This window comes from Psammomys obesus, unplaced genomic scaffold (genome assembly GCF_907164565.1).
Source record: "Psammomys obesus unplaced genomic scaffold, mPsaObe1.curated_primary_1811, whole genome shotgun sequence".
NCBI classification, from domain to species: Eukaryota; Metazoa; Chordata; class Mammalia; order Rodentia; family Muridae; genus Psammomys; species Psammomys obesus.
Genome location: NW_026596134.1, coordinates 44,898 through 56,364, shown reverse-complemented (window position 1 = coordinate 56,364; position 11,467 = coordinate 44,898). Strand labels below are relative to the sequence as shown.

At 57.8% G+C, this 11,467-nt stretch overlaps 1 protein-coding gene across 1 annotated transcript; it reads left to right on the top strand.

Annotated features, from left to right (window-relative positions):
- Positions 1-2,376: 2,376 nt before the first annotated feature.
- On the top strand, positions 2,377-7,296 carry Crip2 (cysteine rich protein 2). Its single transcript, XM_055593234.1, has 7 exons — positions 2,377-2,494; positions 5,343-5,495; positions 5,735-5,875; positions 5,957-6,025; positions 6,110-6,204; positions 6,577-6,634; positions 6,727-7,296. Exons 1-7 carry the CDS (start codon positions 2,452-2,454, stop codon positions 6,792-6,794), a joined length of 627 nt encoding a protein of 208 aa, XP_055449209.1. The 5' UTR covers positions 2,377-2,451; the 3' UTR covers positions 6,795-7,296.
- Positions 7,297-11,467: the final 4,171 nt, after the last annotated feature.

Here is an 11,467-nt window from a genome sequence, read left to right as displayed (position 1 = left end):
CCAAGGCAAACAATCAATGGCAAATGGACACAGGTTGATGGCTTAAGGGTCCAGGAAGGTACACTGCTTTACTCTGATGCCCTTTTTGATGAAGAAAATAAATAAAAAAAGGGCCATTCTGTGATGGTCAGGCAGTCATGACCCAATGGACTGGCGCTGACTTGACCTGTCCTATTCTTGGCCTGCGTACCTGCCCAGGTCACAGCTCAGAGCCTTCATTCCAGACTAGGACCTTCATGCCATGCCTCCTTTGACCCAGACCAGCTATGGGTTTCCTAGTAAATCTGTGGTCCTGCCCTAGACAACAGGACACATGAAAATAGAATTACAGGGTGTTTCTTGTTGGGGCCCTAGACCTGCTGACCTGCTCCACACCCTGTCTTCTATACTGCATGGATGATGAGAGGGCACAGTAAGGGAAGATTGACTTGGGAGTCAGGGTACATAAGGGTCCAGCCTAAACAGAACCTGACTATGAATGAAGGGACCCTTGTCCAAAAAGGCACTGTAGAAACCTCTACCTCTTCCCTTAGCTGGTGTGTGCCTTTCTGTACCTGCCTGTGCTGTCCTGTTACTGCCCTTTTGCCCACCACGGCCTCAGATGAGGAGGCCAAGGGCACTGTTTTGTCATTGGCCCTGTGCCTTCCTGCCAGGCCGAGAACAGCCCCCATAGCCCTCCATCACTGCCCAGGGACAAGAGCAGTAATCAAGCTCTCTTGCCTCACCCTGCTCCATCCCCTTCTCACCCTGGGCATCTAGCCAGTATTGCATGCCATTCTTTTGCAGCCACCCCTCGAAGGGGCCTACTTCTATCCACTCTTTCAGTAGGCTGGGCCCCCTTGAGGCCTTTGCAAAAGACTACCTCTAACCCAGTCAGCCCTGTCTTTCACTGCAAATACTAGTGGTGGTCAGGCAGGCTGGTACTTAGGTTCCACAGGACTCCTAGGGGAGCTAGAGAGGGCACGGTAATGGATGCTTAGGTTGGGAGTCCGGCTACCTATGAATCCAGTCTGAACAGGAAACTGGCTATGAATAAGGGGCCCTGTCCAGGAAGGCAGTGGGGAGGCCTTACCTGCCTCTCGCCTTGGCTGGCATGTGTCCAGAGGTGCTCAGGGGGAGCTGGTCAGGCTGGTCAGTCAGGCTTGGAGGGGGTGGCACATGTTTCTGGGCTGTTGTCACCATGGAAATGGCAGTCTCTGCTGGGTATGTGTGTAAGGAAGGGGGAGGGGCCACCACATGGGGCCAGAGTGGTAGGCCAGGGATCACCAACATGCCTGGCACCCGAGACCACTTGGCTCCCAGTCCTTGGGCTGGGCAGAGAAGTGAAATATGGGTGTCCAGCATAGCAGTGAAGGCAAGGTGGGAAGGTGTCTCTGGAGTCAGCTGCCCATACTGGGTCGGATCATCAGTGTTAGGGTGTTTGATTCCCAGACAGAAGGCCCAGGTTGGGTCATGAGGCTCAGTGAGAGACCGTGGTGAGTCCATGGGACCTCTCTCCAGCTCATGCTCTCCTGAATTCCAGGATGGAGTTAGGAAGTAGGAGGGGCCAAGCAAGCCCCTAGTGGGAAGGAGAAGTGGGAGGGGGCTTGTTCCTGAGGACAAGCAAGGTGGGAGACAGGATCTGGCTGGCAGGATTTCTGGCTCTGCCACCCTACAGAATGCAATAGGGCCAGAATTCTGGGAGTCAGACGCTCTGGCATGTGGAAAACCCGCAGCAGTCATGGGTTTGGGGTGCTCACGGATGGGGTGTTAGTCCACAACACTTGACGAGGAGGAAACTCGCAGGTTCCCTCCCCATTCTCCAAGGATAGAAGTGAGGAGAACCCTTAGAGCATAAGCGCACCTGCGGCCCTATTCAGAGCCTGCAGTGGCTGTCTCCGCCCTACCCCCACTCATCCCAGTGGTTCTTAGGCTGTTTTTGGAAGTGGTGGCGCTTACAAGTGAGTCCTGTCTGCCCCTCCTTCAGCACCACAGACAGGACCGCGGCGCCCCGCCCGGAATCCGATGCTTCGTGCTTCTGTGCAGCGAGGCCGTTGCTATAGAAACGAGGCAACAAAGGGAGGCGGCGCCGGGAGGCGGGAATGGGCGTCCCGTGGGCTTCTCGCGCCCCCTCCTACCACGAGCAGGCCGGGGCGTCGGGGCCCACAGCTCGGGATTCCAAGTCCGCTCTACAGCTAGAGGCCACAACGTCGCCATAGAAACCTCGGGAGACCCTCCTCCCGCAGACGCCACCACACTCCTGGGTAGGGGGCGCCAGGCCGGACCCCTCCGACCCTGGCAGGTGCGCTCCGCCTGCAGCGCGCCCAGCTGCTGGCGTACGGCAGGGCCGGCTCTCGAGGCCCCGCCCAGGTCGCGGAGCCAATCGACGTCCGGGGGTGGGCGGGGCAGGCGCGGGCGGCGGCGCAGAGACCAGCGCGGGTGGAGGGCGCGGACCGACCGGGCGCACCGACCATGGCCTCCAAGTGCCCCAAGTGTGACAAGACCGTGTACTTCGGTGAGTATACTCCAGCCGTCCGCTTTCTCCTCCAGGTCCCTGGAGCGGAGCCACACCCCGTAGTGTACACGGATCGGGGTGCGCAGCCACAATCTTGGGATGCGCGGTCGGTAGCTAAGCTCGCCACGCTACCCACGCGGGTGCGTCCTGAGGCTCGAAGGTGGGGCTGCGCCGGGCGAGGGAGGCCACCTGGGACCCTGGAGAGGCGGGTGGCGTCGGGTGGGTTAGGAAAGGCAAAGTCTTGAACTGCCGGGGCTGGGAGCGTCCTCCTGGCCACCCGCACGTTCGGCTTATCGCACTCAGCGGCACTGTTCGGGGCGGGATCCGATGAGGGCGGACGCCCGGGACTGGTCCGGTGAGATCGCCCGGGTCCCAGCATCTTCTCCTCACCCTCTGGTTGCCTCTCAGCCTGCACACGGGGCCCAGTAGTGTAACCCACCGTAGTGAGTGACCCCAGTCCTCACTCCGACCTCTGCCCAGGCTGCTGGACCAGGCCTGGGATCCACTAGGATTCCGGATTCAGTCCAAGCGGGGGCGACCTTGGCCTCCGCCTCTTACGTGCCCCAGCTTGCTCCCTTTCTTGGCCATTTGCCTCGGCAGTTTCACCCGGGGTGGGGCACCGGTGACACGTAGATCTCCAAGAGCTTGAGAGTGAACTGAGTGACTAGGACCCTGGCCTCTAGGAGGTCAAGGTTATCAGGGAAGGAGGGTATGGTATGCAGGAATGCTTGATTGGTTCCTGCTAAGGTGGCCCCTGAAGGCAGTCACCTTTATGAAGCATCCCCTGGTCCCTGAACTGCTAACCTCCCGGGGCCATGCTCCTGGTTGAGCAACTTTTCCAGAGTAGTAATGTGCCCACTAAAAGATAAACTCGGGGCCAGACTAGAGGAAGACGGCTTGAAAAAGACAGGGTCCTTTCTGTGGGCGTTCCAGAACAGCAGTCAGCGTCCAGGTCGGTGGGCTTCTTCAGCTGACCAGAGGAAGGGAGAGGCCACTCTTGTTTGTCCCCAGAGGGGAGGCACCGGATTTGGCTTGGAGTTGTTCTGGGTGGCCTGGAGCCAGGGGTTTCCTGTTCCTTCCTGGAAGGGACAGATTGCCTGATGTCAGTTCTTTTCCTACAGAGGGATGTCTGACAGGTCCCAGAGTGGGGACAGTCCTCAGGGCCAATTCTGCATGACTTTGCTCCAGACCCAGGCCATCTCCAGACTCTCTGGGGCCTTGGCCAACAGGCCACCCGGAAAAAGCACTCTGCCTGCTTGGGCGCCTCTGGCTCTCAGCAGAAAACAAAGGCTCCTCACAGTCTGCTGGCTTCTGTCCTGTGGGGAGGCAAAGGGGAGGTAGGGGGTCCAGAATGTGGCCCCTTGCACCCAGCTAGACTGTGTCCTACCAGTCCACTTCTGAGTAAACTCTAGGCCAGAGGGACTCCAGGGTGCTGTGAGTTTTGATCTCCCTCTAGAACACATGACCAGGTAGGGAGACCATTCCCTTCCAAGCCATTAGACCCAATCAATGCTGTATTCCCAGTTTGGGTCTGTAATGGGGCCATCGACCCAACCAGCGGGTCTGAGGGTCAGCTCCCTGCCCCCACATGGCCCACATCCCAGAGCTGGCTAGAGCAGAGTGGTTTTGGCAGCTGTGAACTGCAGCTGCCACAGCCACTGATGGCCATCCCAACAACCTCCTTCCTTATCACTGTCCTGAGAGAGAATGCCAGCCAGGAATGGGAGCCAAGCCTACCTTCCATCCAGGTAGCTCCTGCCTGGTCTGGCTTGGACACAGCAGGGCTCTGGCTCACCCTGTCTTCCCATCACAAAGGAAACTAAGCAATACTGTCCGGGGGAAGGGTCTGGGGGTTTCTAGAGACTGCCTGTCCTGACCATGCCCAGCAGCCTAGGGCTATGGAGAGCCAGACTTAGCCGCATGGAGGATCCAAGCTCTCTGCCCAGCAGCAGCACTTCTCAGGGGACCCCTCTCAGAGTAGGCTGTGCTCTCTAGTGTCTGCCAAGGTTGTCCAGAGGAGGCTTGGCCCTAGAGGGACCACTGGGCAACTCTTGAGAAAGGCTGGAGAGCTAGCTGTTTCTGCTATCCTCGGAGCCGGAGCCGAGTGCCAGAGCCAAGCAAGCATAAACCCCTCCCGCCTCCCCCGCCACTCTGGCCTGGCCCCTTCCCTTTGGAATTCGGCTCTGCTCTCAGCTCAGGCCCTTCTTCCTGCCCGCTTCTCCACCCTTTTCCTGCCTTACTCCCTTGGGGAGGCCCAGGCTTCCGTCCATTGGGATGTGGCTCAGCAGTCATTGCCCTGGGATGGAGAGAGAGGGGGAGAGGCACAGTCCTCAGCTGCTGGTCACAAACCTTTGGCGCCAAACTGGCAGCTGGAGGCAGTGGGTGGAGGGGAGGTCTCAGGGCTTAGGATAAGGAAACCAAATAGGGATTCTGCCTGGTGGTCCTGTGGCAGCCAGGACTGGTGTTCCCTCACCCGCTTTCTAAAGATCAGGGCTTTTTTTCCTCAGCAGTGGGCTCTGCCTGGCTTCATTAGGCTCCACGGGAGGAGGTCAGGTGTGAGGAGAGGTACCGTGAAGGTGAGGCAGGTCAGGTATGTTGAGGAAGGGGCAGGTATAAATAGGTGCAGTCAGCAGACGGTTGGGTTAAACCGAGTGCGTGGGCTGAGACTACGTAGAGATGGCTGAGGGAGTCTCTGTAAACAGCCGCCTAATCTTGGAGCCGCCATGGGTGGGTTGGCAGTGGGCTTGATGTCTGCCAGGTGGTGTGAAATGGTGGGATGTGGGCCTGGAGGCTTCTGGACTGCAGCAAGAACAGGCATGCTGCCTTGACCACCTCCTCCTGCCCGCAGCCGAGAAGGTGAGCTCCCTGGGCAAAGATTGGCACAAGTTCTGTCTCAAGTGTGAGCGCTGCAACAAGACACTGACCCCCGGTGGCCATGCTGAGCATGATGGGAAGCCCTTCTGCCACAAGCCCTGTTATGCCACACTGTTTGGACCAAAAGGTAAAGGGTCCCAGCCAGGCCTGAGACCTGGGACAGCTCCTGTGTTTGCTGGGGATGGGGTGAGGTGGGGAGGCAAAGGGGTGGGGGAGTGGGGGCGCTATGTGTTCTTCCCTCCTCCCGCTTCTCCTTCTGCATGCCTCTCCTACCCTGGAAGTCATGAGGCAGCTTTGGGAGAAGACGGGAGATGGGTGGGGTCAAGGCCTCTGACCGTTAATCTCCTGCTGGCACGCCACCTACAGGCGTGAATATAGGAGGTGCTGGTTCCTACATCTATGAGAAGCCTCCGACTGAGGGTCCTCAGGTCACTGGCCCCATCGAGGTCCCTGTGGTGCGAGCTGAGGAGCGGAAGACCAGCGGACCCCCCAAGGGTCCCAGCAAAGGTGGGATAGGCTCCGGGTGGGGGTGGCTACCCAGAGCCAAGGGTGGCCAAGGTCCACCCTGACCCAGCTTCAACCCTCCAGCCTCTAGTGTCACCACATTCACCGGGGAACCCAACATGTGTCCTCGATGCAACAAGAAGGTGTACTTTGGTAAGTGACTGCCCGGTCCCCTGGCTCAGGGAACTTGTGCCTCAGGGCTGGGGTTCCCACCATCCCCATTCTCTTCCCTTCCAGCTGAGAAGGTGACTTCCCTGGGCAAGGACTGGCACCGGCCCTGCCTGCGCTGTGAGCGCTGTTCCAAGACGCTGACCCCAGGTGGGCACGCTGAGGTAAGGGATGCAGTTGGGGTGCATGAGTCAAACTGGGCTTGAGGAGGGGCCAGGGGGTAGGTGGGAGAGGGGAGTGCTGGAGTAAGAATTTAGGAACTGGTAGGGGAGGGGCCAGGTACAGGAAACCAGCAATTCTGCAGCTGGGAGGCTCCCTGCCCTGGGGTTGCCCTAGGCCATCTGGGCTGCCCTCTGGCCACTAGAGGGCAGATTCTGCAGATACTCCTTGGAACCCTGCTATTTCTGTCAAAGTGAGTGGGCCTGCACCTGACCTTTGAAGCCTGAGAGCTTCAGGGAGCAGACTCCCACACTGCGAAGGTCTCACTGCATGTGAGGAAAGTGCTGAGCCCACAGCACTCTCCCCTCTGCCCACAGCATGACGGCCAGCCCTACTGCCACAAGCCTTGCTATGGGATACTCTTCGGACCCAAGGGTGAGTATAGTGGAGGGCCAGAGGACATGAGGGGACCTCTTTCCTTCCCCCGTTCGTTCCTGCTCAGCCATCCCAGCCGCCTTTCTCCACAGGAGTGAATACTGGTGCTGTGGGCAGCTATATCTATGACAAGGACCCGGAAGGCGCCGTTCAGCCTTAGATCTTCAGATGCTGGCCCCAGGGCCCCTGTTTGACCCTGAGGGAAAGTGACCTGTTGCCTAGTCCTGCCTGTGTGTCTTGCCTGCAAACCCAGGTCCTACATGCTGGAGAAGGAAGCCTGGGTAGTCTCCAGAGAAGCCCCACACGTTATCTCTATTTCTTTGTGTATCACCTTGGCATATTCTATTTTGTCCACTACCCACTTTGTGTCTGTGTGTCTCCATAGCCCCACATGTCCTGTGTGCCTGTGACCAGCATTCTCTCCGTCCCTGTGTCCCCATGTTCCCAAGGTGGCTGTCCTGTGACATCCCTGTTGCCCACCCCTGCCCACCAGTGTTATTTATGCTCTGCTTGCCGGTGATGGCCATGAGCCCACAGCATCCCAGGGTGAGGACACTCCTGTAGGGAGCCCTCTGCTGGTTCCCACACTACTCCCTACCTGCTCCTCACGCAGTTCACAGCTATGGAGACTTTCGCTGTCAATAAATGGTTTGGTTTGAGGATCACAGAACCCAGTGTCGTGGGGGAGGGGGTGAACCCGAGACAGTGTCCCTTTGTCTTTCCACAGATGTCCCCTTGTACCCCTGGACCAGTATTGGTAGGGATGGAGTCCAGAAACATTTCTGAACTTGGGGGTGGGAGGGGGCTGGTTTAGGCATTGGTGCCAACACTGGAATGCGTGGGAAGCAGGGAGGGCTTGCACTGGACGGAGTTGAAAAGGCATCTTGGGAAAGGGTCTGGATAATGGACAGATGGCTCCATTGAGTACACAGCTCTGAAGCATGCAGAGGTGAGGATATACCTGGGGATGGGCCTGAGACCCTGGGACACAGCTCCAGGCACTGGAACCATGAGGTTTGTGAGGGCTAACTTTAGAACAACAAAGAGACATGTGATAGGGCCTAGGTGACCAGAAAGGTCTTGTGCAGAAGAGCATGGGAGCTGTTGGCTACTTGGTGAACCTGAAATGGAGGACAGCCTAGATCAATGCTGAGAAGCCCATGAGAGATTAAGCGTGCTGTCAGACCCCAGTCTGATGAGGCTGTGCATGGCCATTTCCTGCTATGTCCACAGGGCAAGGCCTTTGACCACCCTGACTTGTCTCTAGTTGGTGCCCAGGAACGGAATGAGAATGGGCTGCTAGGTAACATTCTAGGGGTTCATGTGGCTGGGTTTGTAGTGAGATAGTGAGTGAATCGTGTTTCCTCAAGGGAAGTCGAACCACAACCCCCTTCTCACAGCGGGTGTGTACGTCCTTGTTTTCCTCCGAATGTCCACTAGAAGGCGCCCCTGCATTTCAGTGCCGCTTAGATCTGCCCCATCTAGTCCTGCTTCCTACACAGTCCAGGTCTCAGAGTGTCTGGGACAAGTGGCTCCCACATCTGGTCACTGTCTCCGGGCACGAAGACTTTTAAGGTTTGTCCAGCCTCTAGGCCATTGATCTTGGTGTGGCTGGGCCTACTGTCCTATGCGCACCGTCGTGTCCCTGGGTGCTGAGCATAAGTCTGCCCCAGTGTGTGGAAGTATTCCAACTCTCCACCCTCGCCAAGGGGAGTTCCAGCCGGTATTAGGGCTCTGGGACTCCTCCCCTTCACGGCCTCTCTCACCAAGGCGCCGCTTCTTGGCTGCACATTTTGGATTGAGCTGGACAGCCCGCGCTCTTCCTGGTTGGCTATTTGTAGGGGCAGAGGGGACGATGAATTGTCCACCTTCCGGAACAGGATGACTTCAACCAGCTCAGCTTGAAGGCAACAGACGGGGTGGGCCCTCCTCAGTACTGGGCGGGACCTTTGAAGGCGAGAAGGGGATTCCCCTGGCTAGGCCACGAGGGCAGGGGTCTTCCCAGGGCAGATGTATCCCCTGCGGCCAGCTTTGCTGTACACTGGAGGGGCGGGGCAGGATCTGGCTTTTTCCTGCCGGTGAAGATGACGCTGCTTGGTGTTTGTTTCCAAGGAGTTGTCGTGGAAACGCGGCGGTGCCGCGACTGTTTGTCTGGGCCTTGTTGCTAGGCGGTGTCCGCTCCATCGCTAGGTCGCGTCAGCGGCACCAGCTTCCGATAGATGGAGGAGAGAAAGGAAGCCTTTGTCTCTGGCATCCACCCTTCTCTGGGAGAGTGCCCTGAACTTCTATATCCCAAATGAACACCAGGACTGGGAGATGACTCTAAATGCCATCTGACCATCCCACCCCACTCCAAATTCTGCCAATGGAGCCCAGGACCTCACAGGGAGACTCAGCTGCCCTGCACACTTCAGCTGTGCTCCAGGAGTTCCCACACACACCCTACCACTCAGCCACCACCCACCGGTCTAGCCTTGCTGCACTCTCCAGCCAGGCCCTCCTAGCCCCTTCTCTGCTCCCTTACCTATGCCCAGCTGGACTTCTTTGTGGGATGGCCAGCCTATGGCTCTCTCCCTACTTCCCTTAGTCTTAGATCCTCTGGCCAATGCTCCAGACCCCCGACATCCTCCCTCCTGTCCTCGATTCTCCCGGCCAGTGATTCCTGCATCAGTCCTGGATACCCCTCTGCCAGAGTCTTCCTCCAGCGCCTGGCTCCCTAAAGATCTCAGGGGCTGATGTGGCTGGCCCTGCCCACTGGCTGCTGCCCCAAGCCTGTAGGCAGGGTACCAGAAAGATCGCCATGTGCTAGTGTTAGTGCTCTGGCTAGCTATCGAGTGGATGCACTGCAGGCTGGCCAAAGGCCAGGGTGCCAGGTGTGGGCAGCCGTTTTTCCCAGGACCGGACTGGCTGTGGGGGTGGGCTCCAGGCCATGAACATGGCCTCAGCTGCTGCTTTGGAAAGACTGGAATTCCAGGCGGTTCTTCCTGGGCTTTGGCTGCATGAAGCAGTCACTGGGCACCAGGCCCAGCCCCAAGGAAGGCACAGTGCAGGGTACCCTGTCTGACCAGATAGGGGGGTGGCAGTCCTACTGAGAGAAGGGTGGCTAAGGAGCCCCACCAGAACTCTCTATTATCCCCTCCTGGCTGTGTGATGTTACTTAAGCTGTCTGCCTAAGCCTGAGGTATAAGGCCTGACAGACATAAGAACCTGTCTGGGAAGCAGTGTTCAACCGCTTTTGACTGTGGCCAGCCATCCCTGCAGGCCCACCCTAGGGCCAGATCTTGTGCCAGAAGAGGGTCCCTGGAGACAAGCTGCTGAAAATAGGCCCTGGGAACTTGTAAATGTCCTCAACTGGTCTGAGGGAAGGGAGAGGGAGAGAGGGAGGCCTGTGCTGTGTCTGGATGGGCTCAGCGTGTTCTCTAAAGTGTGCTGACAGCAAAGGCACCTGAGAGCAGAGGACACAGGTCAGGCTCAGCCGGCCTTTAGCCCTTTAGGTGGACGTCTCTGCACGTGACTACACCCTTAGCCAGGTGCCAGCAGAGCTAGGACAGCGCAGGGGCCCTTCCCTGAGGTGCTGAGCTCTCCTGGTGGGAGTGAGTACTGGGATTCTGCAGCCCACAGGGACAAGCCGTACCTTCTCTGGCTGGCCTCAGGGTGTGGTAGCCCAGCCAGTGGAGGGCGCACGGGTGTGTACAGAGAAGGCTTCTGGTTCTGCAGCCTCCCCTCCCCCACACCTGCTATGCTGTCCTGGTACAAGAAGTAGGGAGCTCAGTGCATGCCCTCTGAGTGACTGTGAAGAGCGCCCAGGCCTGCACCTGGCCCAGTAGTCCTGCTTAGTTGCCTCCTCCAGGAGTAGCCTGGGGTAAGAGGAGGCAGGTGAGGTTGTGGAGCTGGGCTCAGGAAGGCTGGCAGGGCTTTGGCACCAGTTGAGCCTCAGCCCAGAGAGTTGAGGGATAAGGGTAATGGTCTGAATAGAAGCAGCAGGGGGCAGAGGGGGGCATTTGCAGACACCATGGAAGCTTTGGAGGAGCCCCACCCCCACCCCGTGTGTGTATATGCTTTGTTGTTTATTTTTTAGTCAGAGTCTCATTTGGCCCAGGCTGGCCTTAAATGTAGCTGAGGCTGGCTTTGATTTCCGCACCCTCCTGCCTCCACCTCCAAGTACTGAAGAGCTCTCAGGCCAAGAGCAGGATCATGTGTTTCCAAGGCAGACATGACTTTTGAGGGAGTAAAGGGCTGAAAACTGTCTTTGTTTTTTTTCCCTTTTCCTCTCTTCCTCCCTCTCTCTCCCCTTTCCCCATTCCCTCCTGTCCACCTTCCTCCCTTTTTTCCTTCCTTCCTTCCTTCCTTCCTTCCTTCCTTCCTTCCTTCCTTCCTTCTTTTCTTTTTTTCTTAGTCAGGTCTGGCTCTGTAGAGCAGGACACTGAACAGGTGATCTTCCTGCCTCAGTCTCTGGCATGACCCTAGCCCTGTGGATCCTCACCAGCCTGTGTTTTTCTGGGCCTGAACTGAATATCTGGAAAATATGCTGTGTACCAACAAGAAGGTACCAGCCCTTGGCCCTTGCCTTGGCACCACTCCCGTGACCATGGCAACAGGAAACAACATTAGGGAAGGCCAAGAAGACTCATATGATTTTTTTTAGGGGGGGATGGTTCCACAGTTCAGGGTGGGTCCAGAATCCAGGGGTGGGGCAAGGAGCTATCTCTAGGGTGGGGCAGTGGATGGGAGGAACACGGCCAGGGTTAGTGACCCATCTGCCTTAGCAAACGTTCCTGTTAGCCGGGCATTCACCTTAATCCCAGAACTCAGCAGTCAGAGGCAGGTGGAGCT